Genomic DNA, 16,185 nt, shown 5'->3' with positions numbered 1-16,185 from the left:
GCTTCCACTGCCGGGGGCACAGATTGGAATCTAAGGTCCCACATGCCACACAGCATAGCCAAAAGAAAAAACAAACCATGACTTCTTCTTTCAAGTTAAGAACATGAAAAACAGATTTGGAAAATCTAAAAACAATTAGACTAAATGAGAAAAGGAAAGAAAGGGAAAAAAAAGCTGCAGCCTAATCACTGGTTTTAACATCTGCAGGAGAAAGCATAAACAAAAGTAGCTGGCCTAAAGAGAGAAATCCAAAATTTAGAAATTTTTCAATGTATATCAGCCTTGACCAAGGGAGATAGTACCCCATGGGCTGAAAGCACAGACTGCATTATGTTCTTAGAGCTCAGTGAATGAATACCCTGGGGCTCTGACTCCATGCCCATCAAGGAATCCTCTGCTAAAATTCCACCTCCCTGCTCTCCCCCATGCCCTGTAGCTTTGCTACTGTGAGACTGTGCTGAGCAATGAACTGCCATCATATTTATCATTATACATTAAAGAATTGTCATTCTAGTTTAAATATTCATTTCTTGGGTGTTTGGTTAGTATGACTCAGTTCTCAAAAGGTTGCCAAACTCTGGCCTCACTGATAAAATCGAAATCTAGTCTTTAAACCTAAAAAGCTGAGGCTCATGCGCTGGTGCCCTCACCTCCACCCCCCCTGCAGCTTTGAGGCAGAGCTTAGCAGCCAATTGGCCTTACCTAAAAAATGACACATCCTTTTGCCTCTAACTACATACATACACATGAGATAAAATAAAGTCTTATTTAAAGTCCTTATTAATGTTACTTTGAGTCTTCATAATATCATTAAAATAACGGAAAATGTTAACAACATATAAATAAAAATCAGCTAAAATTTGACTTAGAAACCCCACTTCTGGAAATATATCACATTAAATAACACTAAGTATTAAAAAAAAGAAAACTTTAGGTTCATAGTTGTGTTAGTCCTAAACTGAAGCATAAAAAACAATCCATATATTAAGCCATAGGAAAATAATTCATATCAGTATAGTATATACACAGTATAGAGCATAATGCAGCCATTAAAAAGAAATCGACATTATTATGAAAATATGTTTACATAAAAAATACTACATTATATATACGCATATAAATGCCACAGTTGCAACCTGAGGAGGGGATAACTTGGAGATGTAGATGACAGAAGAATGGAAGAATCCCTTAAAGAAATTAGATTAAATTGCTATGTCATGTTTAGAACTGAAAAATAATCAAACTCATGCAAATTTCTGTGACACAGGTTAACGTGGCTTGAGAAAATGAATGTAAACCCCATCATTGTGTGTTAACTGAGGCCTGGAATCCTAAAGAGCTAGTGATCCTAGAGATGCTGAGTATACCAAAAGAACTGCCCAAACAACGATCCAGTTTTTCTGATGGTTTTGGGTTTATTTGTAATCATTTTAAAAAGAGGTCAAATACCCAAGTGAAAAAAAAATTGATCCCGACCATAGAATATAATTTTCCCCCCTTTTCATTGAAAACCATCTAGAATTCAAGGATTAATATAAAACTGGCTCAATCTTGATAAGCCAGGACCTGTCTTATCAAAAAAGAATGCTATAGTCATTCAAAACTAATAATCACTCAAAAAGTTATCCTGATTCACCCAAGATCGCTTGCTAGGTACTTCTGGTAGATGTGATCATCTCTGAGTTCTTATCTTTGTACTGATATTTAATGGCCACACATTTATGAAAGCACTTTACTTCTTACTCAGGGTTGATAATGTTCTTCGTGAGCAGCAGCTTGATTTGAACTTACCTTACATGAAGACTCCACCTGCAGACCAGGGCAAGGTATTGGCCCAAACTGGTAGGAGCTGGGGGACCTCTGTTCTACACTTTTGTGCTTACGTGTCTCTGAGGCAACTGGAAGTACAGATTCAGGCTTTAGGAGCTGTGAATCATCGCAACAATTCAGAATAATCCTTGCTCTTTCTCCCGTTTCATGTCTTTCCAAAGTGCCTGGAAAACAAGATTAGAAAGAAAAATTTGTGCAAAATATTTACCCCCAAAGAATGAAAAGAAGAAACCACTTGTAACACAAAATCACGATTCTTTAAGTTATCGTGCCTTACTATCTCCTTGCAACCAAAAGACAGCCTGGAGCTTTCTCTAAATTATTCAAATCATCATATTACAAAGGCTGAAATTATAGACTTGAAAAGCTCATCTTCCTCTTTGTGCTTTTTCATCCACTGAAATCAACAGGGCATTCAATAGTCGTTAACAGTAAAATCTCATACTTATTATACAGTATGCAAGTGATCAATAACAAACAACTATGGAATATTTTAGTGCTGTCCCCTAGTGTTCCAACTCACAAACAACAGAGAATCCACAGTGCTTTGCTTGGGTTCCCAACCTTAAAATGTTTCTATTGGTAATACAGCATTTACATGAATAGGGGAAATAAGAACAGAGATGCCCAAGTACCCTCAGCTTCAGGAATTCAGGCCACTCTAGGGTTTTGTTGCTGGTGGTGGTATTGCTGATATTGTTGCTGTTATATATTTTGGCTTTTATTTCTTATTTTATTCGGAGAGAAAAACAATATTTTGCCCTCTTCTCTGCCATTCTTGCAGTTTCAGAATTTCAAAGTACTGGCAATTTCAATTTACAGTTAAAAGGAACAAGTATGAAATAGAGCAAAAGTATTAGAAAACAATTCACAGAGAGTGTTTTTATAAAATACAATGTTATGACACTCAGTGGAATCTTGGTAACGCATCTCCCTGTGAACTGCTTTCCCTAGTCCCCTAGAGGGCATATTTCTGGCAAGTTATACCACACCACAGCAGCTCCACTACCATCCAGTGACCACAGCTATAACCTCTCCAGCAAGGTCAGGATCTTAGCCCTGGGGTTGGGGAGGTCTCTTCCTTGGGCAGCTATCTCAGCTCTAGGGTAATGTCTGCTCCTTAAATCTGCTATTCCTATACTGTTTAGTTTTCTTTAGTTCCTATTAACCTGTCCCTCCCACTGAAATTCTTTATGGTGATTACTAATTTTTTAATGTTAAATGATCTCTGTTCAAATTACTATGTCATTTCTCTCTCCTGATTATATCCTGATTAATATTAATATATCACAGTAAATCACTTCTGATGCAGGATGTTCCTTTAAATATATTCCTGAAATTATGGAATTTACATGACTTCAGAGATATACTTAAATTGTTAGAGAGGGTCAATAGCAAGAACAGTAGTCCTAATGTAAATAGTAACCTAGGCGGCAGGGCAGACCCCAAGGAGGTCCAACACAGGATGCCTTTTTCAACTCTAATAAGCTGCCTTTGGCAAGAGACAGAATAGTCACTACTGCCTGATATTAAAGAAATATCAGAAACTGAAGGCTTACAAAACTGCTTAATTCACCTTCTAATTTCAGGGGATCTTTTCCTTTCCAAAGTGAACTCAATGATAATTAGGTTTTTTTTTTTTCTTTTGCACGTACTACATCAAGAATATGATTGAACTCACACCTACTCTTCATTTGGATCAATCTGAACATGATAAGGAAATATGCAGAGACATATGTGAGTTAAATATTATTGAAAGTGACAATACCATTTCCTCCCTCAAAGTAGATGTGCAAAAAATACCATAAAATCTACCCCAAGTAAAATATTCATTGTATAAAATATCATTAAAAAATCATAAATATCTTACATTTTTTATATGAGGTTTTATACAATTTGTTTTAATCCTAACTATACAATAGTACATTAAAGAATGGAAACAACCATAAGAGAGCTTAGAACAATTAACATGCTATGGGAAAATGAAGGAAAGATGGCACTGGCAAGTATTCCAAGCAGTTTTCACGGATCCAAAATTACGTATTCCTCAAAAAGCCAGTGCACAGAAACTTAAGAAGCAGCCAAGATCCCCTTTGCAGAGCCTAGGTCCATATTGACAATATTTCCATTTGTATATCCTGCTTTCGTCACTAATTCAAGCACCCCACAGCATCCCTAATCACATTTTCTTTTTTTACACCAGAACTTTCTCTGTGGCCCCCTTTGGAACCGTGTGCCTAGCTGTGGTCCTCTCTACCACCAAGGCTGATAGCCCTGAGACATCACTGCATGGTGGGTAAGAGCAGGCTCAGCACCAGCCTGCCTTGCACTTGAATCTTGGTTTTACCCTTACCTGTTGTGTGGTCTTGGGCAAGTCATTTCATTTCTGTGCCTCAGTTTCCTCATCTGTGCAATGGTGATATTAATCCTTCTTACCTCACAGGGTTACTATGAGAATTCGATTGAGTAGACATGTAAAACGTCTTAGAATAGGTTCTGGCACACAGTGGGTGCTGTGCCATATGACAGTCCTCCTCTGACGTCAGTGGGTTCTCACTCAGCCCCTCGTGAGCAGTTTAGCTCTGTGGCTCTGGGATCTGCCTGACACCAGGCCTGAGCTCACTGAGCATAAGATCAGCGTGGTCCCCCCGCCTCCTACCTGAGACTCGAAACTCCTCCTTGCCTCTCAGGGTAGGTTATAATCAAAATCAGAGTGGGATTATACATTTGCCTTACTTTTTAATCCTCCTCAGTGAACCAGGCTGGAGTCTGGCCTAAATTAAAGGCTAGATAAATACTTCTTAATGGATTATATGACATCAGCAACCTGGCTAATGATTTTTCACAGTGGCTACACTTGGGATTAAATCCAAACTCCTTGACCCACAAGTCATATTCTCACCCCTGCTTCCTCCCATGTCATCCTCCCCTTGCTCACAAACTAGATTTTTTGTTTTTTTGAGAAAAGATCTTTGAAAATAAATTCTCTCCTGCTAGCTCCATCTTTCTCCTTAAGAATTAGCTTAAAACCTCACCTCCTCAGAGAGGCTTTTCTAAAGTAAATTCTCCTCTGATGCATTGTTTTCTATCTCAGCTTCTTTACTTTGCAGAATTTAACACATTTGTAATTGGTATATTTTACCTGCTTACTTAAATGCAGAGCTGTCTCTCTACTAGATGCTAAATTCTTTTTGGCAAGTATGTATTCTATGAGCTTGGTACAAAGCAGAGCTCAATATGTGCTCACTGAATGAATAAAACAAATTTTACCCTTTTCTTGTAGCAGTGGAAGGAGGTGGCTATGAAAGCATCAGAGCATGCCAAGGTCTCAGAAGAAAACACCAAATTATACCCATTATAAACTTCAACCCTAGAGCCCAGGAGGAGCCAACACTGGGAAAAGCAGCATTCACATGCCTGACGCCTGTCCCAGGTCTCAGCAGTGTGGCCAGGTCCTTCCTGATGTCCCAAGAATCTGGAACTGGAAACACAAGTAAGTCTCTGAATGACATATTTTAATTTGACCTGTGGAGTAGCCGCTTGCTAGCTACCTAAATGGTCCTAATAAAGAGGGCACAGAGGAGATGTTTCTGTTTCCATCCAAACAGACATGAAAAGTTAACAAGTACAGTTCCAGATAGCAATCAGAGCAGAGAGACAAAGGCTTAAGCATTATCAGCAGATGAGTGAGGATTAAATCCCAATGAAAGAATGTCATTTTCAAGAGAGTTTGGAGGGAGATTTGTCAAGAGACCAGCATAAAACCTTTAGCAGTTTCTGCACATAGAGAGGAAAGGAGAGAAGGAAAATTCAGAAACTGTTGTAAATCAGTATGTTGCTAAAATACAGTCATATTTTAAATGCACTGGGATTGTCAATTATTTATAAGGCATCTATAGCTTTTTTGTTTTGTTTTTAAATAGGGCAAATAATCACTTTGTAATGTGCCTGTAATGAAATCTGATTTTGAAGTATCAAGATATTTTAAAGCAAGACATGTACTAGGAAGGATGCTGCCTTCAATTGTGATAGAAAAACAAGGCAGAGGGTAAAGAGAATGCATTTAGATGATAAAATATCCCTGATATGTCATAGACTTGAATATCTACATAAAGAAAGGAAGGAGTAGTAATATTCTACACTTGATTCCCTTCCACATGATCAGAAGTTGCCCCCTTGATTTTATTTCTCTTATAATCTTCCCATATTTTAAATACTTGCTATCTTCTATCTAAACAGTTTTTCAGCTCCCACAAATATGTGCTTTCCAAAATCAACAAAATTATCATAGCCTGCTACCAATTAATGAATAGCTTTAAATTACATATTTAAAAGCCCCAGCCAGATAAACTTTGCTCTACAACTTAACATCTAGATCAACTAAGTCTGTAGGAAAAGCAATAGCTATAATCTCATAATGGACAGAAATGGTTAAAAAAGAAAACATAATCACTTGATGAATACATCTGCAAATAATGAGTAAATTAAGATTCAAAAACAATATGCAGATGGGTTAACTTTTTATCACATTGTACAGAAACATTTTATTTCCTTAAAAATTATATGTAAATAAATTTGAGACAGTAATTGATTTATTATAACTTATGGTGTTTTTCTTCAGAAGAACTCTGTAGAAATAGCATTACTACAGAAACATAAAATCCACCCAGCACAGTAAAATCACGTATATTATAAACCAACAAATTTTAAACAATTTGCTTAACCAAAAATGTTTTCTCAAGTAAATATTGTGCTTATTATGGGATTGTGAAAAAATCAGAATTTGGTAAATAATTCCTATTATGTGATTAGTAATTAATATAAATTGTACTTATATGACTAAAGCTTAACATTAAGAATAGGTGAGCGGACACATCATAGAGTTAGTCTTTTTTCTACATCAGGTAGGCATTTTCTAACTGAATCCACCACAATATTGGGCAGTAATTAAGAGGACAGTTATATTTGAAAGTGACTCTCTCTAAAAGAGAATAGGCCAAAATAATGGCCTCGCTACCAAATCTTGTAGTCAAATTAATAAAATCACCTTTCAACAAAACAGCTGACTGACAGCTGTAATCCAATTCCACATATCAAGGAATCTGACCACTGGGTCTGTTGTAAGATTTACCATTTATCTTCAGTTACACATGAAGTTCATTGCCTTGCTCGCAGAAGTGTATGGAGATCGACCTGGTGCCCCCTTCCTAACAAAACCATTTCACAGTTACTGCATCTTACTCCAGAAAATGTATAACTCATGGGGGTTCTGACCAGGGACAGGGGACCCTGGAGGTATCAAACTTAGCTAACTAGAAAATAAGGAAAAGGTGGGGATAGGTGATGGATCTGAAAACATTAAACGAGGCATAAAGACATGTACCTTCACTCCTAAATGTATTTGAATATAATAAATTCAGCTGTAAAATAGATTGCCAAGGAGGCAGCTCATTTTGCTCTATATAAAAGTCCTAATATGATAAACTCACGATTGGCTTCACGTCAACCTTCTGTACCTTAAGGGTGTGTAGAATACATTTTCACAAAGTCTCTGACCACCACGACCTTAACCCCAGCTCTGCCACTGCCTCTGGCACATTCAAAGAAACACTGGGATTTATCAGCTGGGCCACCTCAACACTCACATCTAATTCTGATCACTGACCTCCAGAAAAACTGAATAAAGGAGTGGGGATGGGGTGGGGTGAAAGAAAAAAAAGGACCAAAATACACCGAGGTTTAAAGTTATTGAGGTATAAGGATTACAAATAATGCATTAATTTTAAACAAATTTGAAAGTAGAGTTCTTTGGATAAGGTATTTACTTATTAAATATTCCTTCTTTTTAAACATGTGCTAACACCATAGAAGCTACTATGAATAAATTTCAATTTTTAACCTCATTCTAAGACTTCATATAATTTTAAAACAAATTTAAGAAGTGAATGTTTATGGAAAAGTATTTCTATATTATGAGACAAAAAATATATTTAATTAAGTTTATAATTACCTATTATATACAAAACATTAAAATTGGACTGCCTCTAAGTATTGTAAAAGGCCACTCACTCTGTATTTTTGATTCTTTTACACCAGACATGCTTATTTTTTACTTCTAAAATATTTCAAAAATAGACTTTTTCCTTTCATTTTCTTGGTTGAAGGTTAAGTTACTTAGGGGATACAATATTCCTAGAGATTTGACTCTGTCATTTATTCACTTCTGTTGTCAGTTAATTTAATTAGGTATTTATTTGCTGAGTTGATCTGGAATTTTTCCTGGAAAAAGGAAGAGTATTGGACAAGGAAAAATCAGAGAACAGTCTCCTGAATAAAGATGCTGGCTGGGTGAGGGGTGAAGTCATATGGAAAGTCCCTTTTTTCTGGAGGGATATGGTGGTCACGGGAGGACAAAAACCTTTTGATTGCAATCAATTTCCCCTTGGTACATGGCAGTGGTTTCCTTTAGGCAAAGAATGGGTGACCAAAGCTCCAGCAGGCATGTCAGCACCAATTCTCAGTGTACCTTCACTATAATCCTGGCACCCCAGTGCCACTTGTACAATTTCATGCCATGTTTCTGTACCCAGTTACCCAAAAAGCTTCTCCTATTTCTTCATTCTTCCATTCTATGGGTTCATTTACCCATGGGGACCTCAAGACACTAACCTACCTGAACACCAATATGATAGATAGAATTCTACGAATAACCCCCAATAACCCTCATCTTTATGTGATTCCTTCCCCTGTGAATATGATGATAGCACTTCAGTGATTATGTTGTTACATGGCAAAAACTAACACTGCAGATATAATTAAGGTTTCTCCCTTAAAATAGGGAGATTATTCAGGTGGGCCAGGCCAAATTAGCAAGAGTTTTCTCCAGCTGGTGGAAGAGGGGGACTAGAGAGATTTAAAGCATAAGAAGGATGCAAAGTGCCATTGCTGGCTTTGAAGATAGAGGAAGCCACAAAGAAGAATCAGGGAGTAGCCTGGAGGAGCTGAGAGTGACAGCACCAACAGCCAGCAAGGACCTCAGACCTACAACCATAAAGAACTAAATTCTGCCAAGGACTGAATGAGCTTGGAATTGAATTCTTTCTCAAAGCCTCCAGTTCAGAGCTCAGTTAGCTGAACCTTGAATTTGACCTTCTGAAACCCTAAGCAGAGAACCTAGCTGAGCTCACCTGGACTGACTTACATAACTGTGAGTTAATAAATGGGTATTGTTTTGAGTTGCTAAATTTGTGGTGATCTGTTACGCAGCAATAAGAAACTAATGCAGGTAGGACTTGTGGCAGTACTTTTACTTTGGACCACAGATTTAGACCTCAAGTTTTGTTGTTGTTGTTTTCACTATTTTACATGTGAAAGTCCTGCTTCTTAAGCAAAATAAATAACTAAATATATACATGCATAGTCATAGAAACAAATAAACGTGAAGGCTGGCTAGACATTCCATACTTTTTAATAATCCCCTTCTCCTGCGTTCATACCCTGAATATTAGAAACCAGGAGGAGAGTCACTAAATAGCTGGGTTGAGCAATAATATACCACATCAAAAAAATGCCTTTTTAAAACTCTAAATTAGGCTTCCCTGGTGGCGCAGTGGTTGAGAGTCCGCCTGTTGATGCAGAGAACACGGGTTCGTGCCCTGGTCCGGGTAGATCCCACATGCCGCGGAGCGGCTGGGCCCGTGAGCCATGGCCGCTGAGCCTGCCCGTCCGGAGCCTGTGCTCCGCAACAGGAGAGGCCACAACAGTGAGAGGCCCGTGTACCGCAAAAAAAAAAAAAAAAAAAAACAAACTCTGAATTATTTCAGAACGAATTATATGTAAGATATGTTTTTTCTCCTCCTTTTTAACATCATCATCATCAAAACTGCCATTAGCTACCATTAATTAAGTACACTTTAATCTTTGCTTAGCACTTAATACACATCTTATTTAATTCTTAATGCAGGAAGATACAAAAAAACAGAGGTTCAGAAAGGATAAGTTTCAGGGGATTTGTGTGTGCTGTGGTTGAGGAAGTGGTCAGGGAAGGTATTTTGACTAAAAGCTAGGAAAAGGCAAGAAGAATGCTGTGCAGTAAGGTACATTTCCACCACAGACCTTGAGGCTTGGCATCTTCAGGGCTAAGTTTAAAGTAAATCATGTTTGGTTGACAATAAGGAGAAGAGAACTAAAGAAAGTGTTTGACTGGCAAGGTAGTCAGGAAAATTTTCAACAGGTCATGTAAAAGATGATAAAGATTCCAATCCATCTGGCCCTAATGTATATTTTTAAATGTTTTTGGTACTTCTGAAATATACTATATAATTCCATGTTTTACTGGAGGCTTACAAAATAAATGTAGAACATAGCTTATCTTTCAAGTGATCCAAGTTCATTACTAGACACTTGACAATATTGAGGTTAAGAAGCAGTAATGCCCTTTGGAATTACTGATCAGGACTTTCATGGAATGGCTATTTAGTTTACTTATATAGCCAGTGGTCTTTGGTGTGTTCTTAACTCTATAGAACCATTTCCTTTTTCTTATTCTTTAACCAGAGCATTTTATCCTACTCTTCTCACCACCATCACTGTTTCTATAGTTTATAATCCACTGCCACTTCCTCTAAGTGATTTGTATGTAGTTACATATGGCATCAACCATTGTCCTACCCAGTTCTGAATTAGAAAACATTAATGAAGCATTATTCAGCCTTAAAAAGAGAGGATATTCTGACACATGCTACAACATGAATGAACCTTGGTGACATTGTGCTAAGTGAGATAAGTCAATCACAAAAGGACAAATACTGTACTGATTCCATTTTTATGGGGTACCTAGCATAGTCAGATTCAAATTCATAGAGACAGAAAGTAGATTGGTGTTTGCAAAGGGCTGAGGGGAGGGAGGAATGAAGACTTTTTTAAAATAGGTACAGAGTTTCATTTTTGGAAGATGGAAATGTTCCCAAGATGGTGAGGATGGTTGCACAACAATGTAAATGTGTTTAATTCCCCAGAACTATGCACTGAAAAATAGTTACAATTGTAAAATTTCTGTTATGTATATCTTACCATACAAAAAAAAGCATCTGTGTTGGTAAAATAGCCCAAGGAAAATACAAACAAAAGGAGAAGGACACTGAGAACAGACTCAGGAAACAATAGAGAAAGAGCATACACAAGTAGGACAACCTGGGAAAGAGGGGCTATTGGCCATCAGGAGAAGGCAGTATCATGTGAGGCTGAGGGTGGAGAGAGAAGAGAAGGACACTGATGACAGAGTGCAGACAAGTCAAGTACTTGCCATCCAGAGAATGACAACTGGACTTGGCAACGAGGTGACCTCAAGAACAGTTCTATTAGAATAGTGGAGGCAGAAGCCAGATTAAAATGTGTTAAATAAATGGGAGGCAAGAAAACAAAGACACAGAGTATACATGGCATTTTGTAGAAAGCTATCAAATACTTGGGGGAGAATAACAGAGAAAGATAACAGAAGCCCATAATTCCTTATTCAAAACATTTGAGGTACTTCCCTGGTGGCGCAGTGGTTAAGAATCTGCCTGCCAATGCAGGGGACACAGGTTCGAGCCCTGGTCCGGGAAGATCCCACATGCCGCAGAGCAATGAAGCTGGTGTGCCACAACTACTGAGCCTGTGCTCTAGATCCCGTGAGCCACAACTACTGAGCCCGCGTGCCACAACTAATGAAGCCCACGCACCTAGAGCCCGTGCTCCTCAACAAGAGAAGCCACCGCAATGAGAAGCCCACACACCGCAACGAAGAGTAGCCCCTGCTTGCCGCAACTAGAGAAAGCCCGCGCACAGCAACGAAGACTCATCGCAGCCAAAATAAAAAATAAAAAAATAAATTTATTTAAAAACAAACAAACAAACATTTGGGACCATAGTGTTTTAGAATTCAGGATTTTTCAGATTTTGCAGAAAAAAGATAATGCACAAATGCATATTGTAAAACAATTATAGCAGAGCCTGGAAGAGCAGACAGTAATCAAACGTGTCATATATGTGCAGCAAAAAGAGAATACTCACACTTCGTGGAATAAATAACCTCATGTGAATTAAGTTTTGGTTTTGTTGCCTTACCACAAACTAATAAAAAAAAAACAAAAAACTTTTGTTTTCACAGCTTTTAAGTTTTAAATTGTGGCTAGAAGAACATGGACCTTTATTCACAATAACTGATAGCCAGGAGGCCAGAACTAACGAAAAGGATATTTTCTGAAATAAGTTGGTAGGGTGCTCAGTTTTCTATAGTATAGGATATTGGATCATGCATTTGACCTCTCCTTATCTCTATTCAGATAAGCTAAGTCATCTAATTCTAAACTTCCAGTTTTGCTGATTGTTTTATTTATATATTATTAGATTATAATGTATTAAAGATTCTTTTAAATCTAGTATTTAAAGAAAGCAAAACTCGCTTTATAAAAATCATTGATGAGGGATAGTTTCATTAACAGGCCAAACTTGGGAAGGCAATCATGCATGTGAAAAATGAAGATAAGAATATGTTTTAAAAATAACAGACATAAAATAAGAAACATGTAAAATGTGATAATCCTAACTAGACTTAAAACTGATGCTTCTGGAAGTAAGAAAAATGTGATGACCAAAGAAGGTTAACCTCCAGTGCAAATCATGGGTTAAAGGTAAACTGTCTTATCAAATCTTCTTATTCCAGTTATTTTCCTGGTTCTCAATTTTGACCTGTCAGCATAAAGTACAATTCATTTAACTAACGTTACAAAAACGACTTGCTATCCCCTCAAACAATGAACAAACTATAAGATGACATCCTGTGTCCCTCAGTGGAGCTTCTGTTACTCTGACTCTTCCAAGTGGCTGAAACAAGTCCGTTGTCTTCTTTGGCCTAGAGTGGATGGAATTCACCTGCATTTGAATGTGAAGGGGAAAAATAGTGGGCCAATCCTGGCACAGGACTTTTGACAAGGCTGAGATTAGCAACCAACTTTTTGTATGGCACAAGATAAAATCTGACAACATTCCCATAGTCAAATTCCCTGCTCACCACCCAAGCCAAGGACTTGACCTTTGGATTTGTTTTCTCCTGATTCAACCCTGGAAACACAAAAGACCTTTCCCATCAAATCCTAACAAGTAAATTAATGGTGGAAGTTGGATATTATTGATACCCTCAGATGAATCAAGTGCGTTCAATATCCTTTATCTCCCAGCCAAATCAGAGAACCTACTTTCCCAAAGAATAACAATCATTACAGTCCACTGAGTCTTGCTTTTCCAATCGTTTCTGTGGCAGCTGGCTACTGTGAAGTTGTTAGGGAATTGAAAGGAGGCAGCATGGGGAGGGGCAGATGGCTCCTTTGGGTTTATTTCACCAAACATGGCAGCTGTGAGACCCACTAATGTTCCAAGTGTTCATATAAAATGCTCGCAAAAGGGGCCAAGTTAAGGAAGAGCCACAGAGCAGCCTTCCTGATGTGTTCCTCTTTTTGTTGCTATAGAATAAGCTCCTGAGAACATTAAATGCAGATTTGTAACTAACATATGCAGCCAGCACTTGATCCAAAATTTAATCAGACTGCAGGAATAAGCTAAAACTGATTATTGCAAGTATTTTCTTTACTAAAATAAAACCCAGAAAGATAGCAGCTGACAAGGGAAATAATAAAAGCAGTGAAGCATGGCACTTAATTGGTGAAAGTAATTTTAAGAGCAAAAAGTATTTATTTTTATGATTAGAATGAGACTGTATTGATGTTCATATTTTTTTCTGACCATACAAAATGCTCCAAAGACAACCTACAAATACCACAATATGACTAATACATATTAAGATGCCAGAAGATTAAAAAGTGATGAAGTTGAATAATACATTAATTAAAATGTATACACACACACGCATATTCCTGTATGTGTGTTATCAGATAAAAATTAATCATATACTGTAGAATTTTAAAAGTCATCTGGGGTATCTAAAAACAATATGGAGCCGTATTCACATAAAGTATAATTTTTCAATGAAATGTAGAAAATTGTTCAAATGTTTATAACAAATGAGGATTGAGAAAGAAACAAATCCAAATTTGGGAAAAGAAAATTATTTGGGCTTCTTTTGTTAATAGATTTTCAATGTGATATATGGATTTTTAAAGAGCACAGCAGAAACTACCCCATGAAGATTATTTTTTTCTTGAATTTGTCTACATCCTTGGAATTTCTTTACTTTGAAAGCTTGTAAAATTATAAAATCAAATGAAGATTTATATAATTTCACCAAAGTAGAGGTTCATGTTCACTACATGGAATTACAGAAGATTCCTGTGGGAGGGTGGGCAATACATTCACGTGTGTGTGTGTGTGTGTGTGTGTGTGTGTGTGTGTATTCACATGCATGTAAAAGGAGTCTACCGAGGCTTAATATGGAAGTAAAAGAAAATATACAATGAGACTCATATGCCTCTCTTCAGTGATGTACTGTTAATTGTTGGATTTAATTTGGTTGAAAAATAAGGTTAAATTCTTTATTATTATTGCATTTTTGCTCTGATCTTTTTTAAAAAGGCAGATATCGATTTATACTCCCCAACTGTACTGCTACCATTGAGTAATTCTGATGCATCCCACATTACAAATCATTTAGACCAACAGGGAATTCTTAACCATTTTTGTGCCATGAACCCCTTTAGCAGTGGGAATGCCAATGAACCCTTTCTCACAATTAATATTTAAAAATGTTGGAAATAAAATACACAGGATAATAAAGGATATCAATTATATTGAAATATAATCATCAAAATAATTTTTTAAAAAATTATATGCTTCTTTATTAATGTCTTTAAATAGCAAGAACTAGTGGTGGGCCTAAAAGTTTACGACACTGATAAACATAAATGATACTTTGAGATACTGGCAACAATTGTAATGTGATATGAAAATTATCTGTGATGTCTATTGTTGAGAAAGTCACAGGTATTGCTAATACTGCTGTGAAATGTTCCCTACATTCAAAATGGAAAGAAATACTTGATTTCATTTAGGGTTTAAAAAACCCTCTAAAGTCCCCCATTATACCTCCCAGGTTGTTATATCAATAATGAAAATAATGAACTAATAATTGGATAATGCCTTATTTAACACTTTCACAAACCAAAATAAATATAAGCATGTCTCTGTATAGATTAATATGTAAAAGGAAAAAACATTAAAATTATAATATGCTAACCATTAATGATTATCAACAAATTTTATAATTCTACTGCTTTTAAAAATGTTTCCTTTATACTATCTGTATTTCTGCGTTTTCTTATTTTTATTGAGGTGAAACTGACATAACATAAAATGAACCATTTCAAAGTGTACAATTCAGTGGCATTTAGTGCATTTACAACGTTGTGCAACCACCAACTCTCTCTAGTTTCACATTTTTTTCATCACCCCTGAAGGACAACCCGATACCCATTAAGCAATCATTCCCCATCTCCTGATAACCACTAATCTACTTTCTACCTCTATGGATTTGCTTATTCTTGATATATCACGTAAAAAGAATCACAAAATATAAGATCTTTTGTGACTGGCTTCTTTCACTTAGCATAATGTTTCTGAGGTGCATCCAAATTGTAGCTTGTATCAGTTCCTCGTTTGGATAGAATGATAATTTCATTGTATACACCATAATTTGTGTATCCCTTCATCCACTGATGAACATTTGGGTTGTTTCCACCCTTGGGCTATTATAAACAGTGCTGGTACAAACATTCACGTACAAGTTTCTGTGTAGATATATGTTCTTATTTCTCTGGGTCTATACCTAGAAGTGAAATTGCTGGTTCATATGGTATTTCTGGTTAAATTCTGAGGAATTGCCAAACTGTTTCCTACAGTGGCTGCACCACTTCATATTCCCACTGGCAATCTATAAGGGTTCCTATGTCTCTGCATCCTTGGCAAATTTGTTATTTTCCTTTTTTTTATTATAAATGTGAATGTGATGTGGTATTTCATTGTGATTTTGATTTCCATTTCCCTGATGGCTAACATGTTGATAATCTTTTCATGTGCTTGTTGGCCGTTTGCATATCTTATTTGAAGGAATATCTATTCAAGTCTTTGTCCTTTTAAAAATTGGCTTGTCTTTTTGTTGTGTTGTAAGGGTTCTTTATACATTCTGGATATTAAACATTTATGAGATATATAATTTGCAAATAAGTTTTTCCATTCTGTAGTCTGTCTTTTCACATTCTTCATAATGTCCTTTGATGGGCAAAAGTTGTTAATTTTTATGGAGTTCCATTTATTTTTCTTTTGTTGCTCTGGTTTCTTTTTTATTAGCAAAATAATGTGAGAGAT

General features: G+C 36.7%; 1 protein-coding gene across 6 annotated transcripts in view; it reads right to left on the bottom strand.

Annotated features, from left to right (window-relative positions):
• Nucleotides 1-16,185, bottom strand: part of WDR72 (WD repeat domain 72) — a 203,667-nt gene that overhangs the window by 128,677 nt on the left and 58,805 nt on the right. For all 6 annotated transcript variants that reach the window (XR_003004428.1, XM_024754341.1, XM_024754342.1 and 3 more), the window contains one exon: nucleotides 1,792-1,994. Coding sequence is in view for 5 of the 6 variants with exons in the window: in XM_024754341.1 (XP_024610109.1) it covers nucleotides 1,792-1,994 (203 nt within the window). In the remaining variant the exon portion in view is untranslated. The remainder of the gene's footprint in view (nucleotides 1-1,791; nucleotides 1,995-16,185) is intronic.

This window comes from Neophocaena asiaeorientalis, unplaced genomic scaffold (genome assembly GCF_003031525.2).
Source record: "Neophocaena asiaeorientalis asiaeorientalis breed wild unplaced genomic scaffold, Neophocaena_asiaeorientalis_V1.1 scaffold391, whole genome shotgun sequence".
Lineage (NCBI taxonomy): Eukaryota > Metazoa > Chordata > Mammalia > Artiodactyla > Phocoenidae > Neophocaena > Neophocaena asiaeorientalis.
Note: the sequence above shows the minus strand (reverse complement) of the source record. Positions and strands in the feature narration are given on the sequence as shown.